The sequence below is a fragment of the Camelina sativa genome, chromosome 11 (assembly GCF_000633955.1).
Source record: "Camelina sativa cultivar DH55 chromosome 11, Cs, whole genome shotgun sequence".
Classification (NCBI taxonomy): Eukaryota; Viridiplantae; Streptophyta; class Magnoliopsida; order Brassicales; family Brassicaceae; genus Camelina; species Camelina sativa.
Window position 1 is genome coordinate 12,068,008 of NC_025695.1, and position 2,137 is coordinate 12,070,144.

General features: G+C 34.5%; 2 protein-coding genes across 4 annotated transcripts in view; one reads left to right on the plus strand and one right to left on the minus strand.

Annotated features, from left to right (window-relative positions):
* Window positions 1-717, minus strand: part of LOC104727886 — a 2,932-nt gene extending 2,215 nt beyond the window's left edge. The window contains exons 1-4 of the mRNA XM_019231832.1: window positions 706-717; window positions 461-643; window positions 211-324; window positions 2-106 (exon numbers count right to left, since the gene is read on the minus strand). Of these exons, the coding sequence (XP_019087377.1) occupies window positions 2-106; window positions 211-324; window positions 461-643; window positions 706-717 (414 nt within the window). The remainder of the gene's footprint in view (window position 1; window positions 107-210; window positions 325-460; window positions 644-705) is intronic.
* Window positions 1,753-2,137, plus strand: part of LOC104723001 (transcription initiation factor IIE subunit beta) — a 2,177-nt gene continuing 1,792 nt past the window's right edge. For 2 of the 3 annotated variants that reach the window (XM_010441287.1, XM_019231462.1), the window contains exon 1: window positions 1,753-1,816. The gene's annotated coding sequence lies outside the window, so the exon portion shown is untranslated. Of the gene's footprint in view, window positions 1,817-1,897; window positions 1,998-2,137 lie in introns of all 3 variants that reach the window. The other variant, XM_010441288.2, reaches the window with a different exon arrangement.

The following is a 2,137-nucleotide window of genomic DNA, read 5'->3' on the forward strand; positions in this document are numbered from 1 at the left end:
TTTTGCAGTTAGGACAGCAATACTCCTGAACAGTATTCTTATCTTCTAGTTCATCTTTGAACTGTTTCTTCATCCGGTGCAGTTTATAACGAACAGTATCATATATCTGTAAGAGAGAAGAAGTTCTAAAGGGTTAGTTTGATGATTTAAAGGAAAAAAAAAAACAGCAAACTAAAAGAAAGAAAAAAGTCGTAGGGACATGAAGCATACCTGTGCATAATCAAGACAGCAATATGAGTGTGTGTGGAACTTAACGTTATCTTCTGCTCGGCCATCAGTTGTAGCAGCCACTGCAAAACTATACATCTTCGCACGCTTTGCAGTCTATTGAAAAAGATTGAGAATCAATAAAACAGCAGAGTAATTAAAAGAAATGTTACAGAGAGAAAAAAAAAACAATATTATGCAATATATTATGTGCTATATAAACAATCTGAAAGAAGATAGTTTCTGCACAGACCTCTTTCCTGTGGTAACGAACGAGAAATTTTTGTTCTTCAAAAAACCTAATTAATTTTCGAAGTTCCTTGGCATTCTGCTTCAACTCTTTTGCCAAGTCTTCTTCTCTTACCCATTGCCGCCTAACAGACACAAAAACCAAAGGAAAAAAAAAAACAGAAATGAAAGTAAGTAAAAAATTCACCTAATAGACTATTTAGTGGATAGAAAAATAGAAGAGAGTGCAAATATAAACTTCGTAAGCACGTCCAGCATCATGGTGGCAGTGCATCTATTGCCACCTTTAGCAGATTTCTGCTGATTATTATCTGTCTCCGTAGGATTATCTAAATAGAAAACCCTTGCTGCAATCTTCACCAGCCTGCCAAAATGCAACAACATAGTAATTACAAAAAAAAAAAACACTTGAACTAAAAAAGGCTATGTGTGTAATTTGGATAGAAATGGTAAAGAGAATTTACCTCATAAATGGCTCGAGCACAACTGTCTTATGCACCACCGTGACTGACTTATTATCCATTGGATTTAACAAAACCAGATACTAACATTTACCACAAGGAAGAACCAGTTGTTAAGTTTAATGTATTGGATTGATACAAACCTATGGGGGAAACCCTCAAAACCCACCACACAAAATTACACCAGATCAGACACATACGAATTAAGAATCAAATCATCACAGAGAAACCATTTCTACGGATGAAGACACCTAAAACACACATGATTGAGGCAATGGTGGTTGATTAACAACGAAAATTAGGGATTTCTACGTTTCGGAGCGTTAAAAACCTGGAATCGATCTTTTCCTCCTGTTTTGTCAACCAATCTTCGAGTTCTTCTTTAATTTAATTTAATGTTTGGTTGAAAAAAAAAAAAAAAAAAAAACCTCGAATCGAAACAACAACTAGAGAACCAGACAAATCTTAGCGTCAAGTTTCTACGAGAAATAGCGATGATATATTATTATCTAAGAGTATCATCAGTCCGATCATCGAAGCTTTTTTACCGGAGAGTTCAAGAGGGAACGAGAACGCGGCACAGAGGACAGAGCCTGAGCGAAAGGTTTCCCTATTTTTATAGTCTTTTAGAACATTTTAGTAATATAAAAAGAAGATTAAAAAGGTAAGGACTGTTTCGGAGATTTAATTACCGGATTAAATGAAAATCTAATTTATTTGGTTATGGGTTATTGGGCCTAATTTTGATGGGCTTCACATAATGAATGAAAACGAACCCAACACCGTCTCTAGTGAAAAAAAAAATATATATATAAATCAAGATCGAAGGCTTCTTCTTCTTCGATCTTTCTCCTCTCTTCTGGTTTCTTTCTTGCTGTATTACTTCTACCGAAGGAAAGGTTCGATTCGATTTGATTTACACTAGTTAGGTTTTCGTTCTAAGATTGGAGAAGATTGAAAAATCTATTGTGGTGTTTTAGGTTGCGGGATTATAGATATTGGAACTTCCGCACACTTTGATAAATCAGCCTTTTCTATTATCAATCAAGCTCGTAATTCTACTTATTGTTCGTTTCTTAAGTAAGATTCGAGAAAATTGAAATTTTTAAGTGATGTTTTACGTTGCAGCAGTCTTAGAAACCCTAATTTTTGAGGAATCGGCCTTTGCTTAGTTGATTTAGTTATTGACGGTTAGGGTTTTTTTTTTTTTTTTTTTTTTT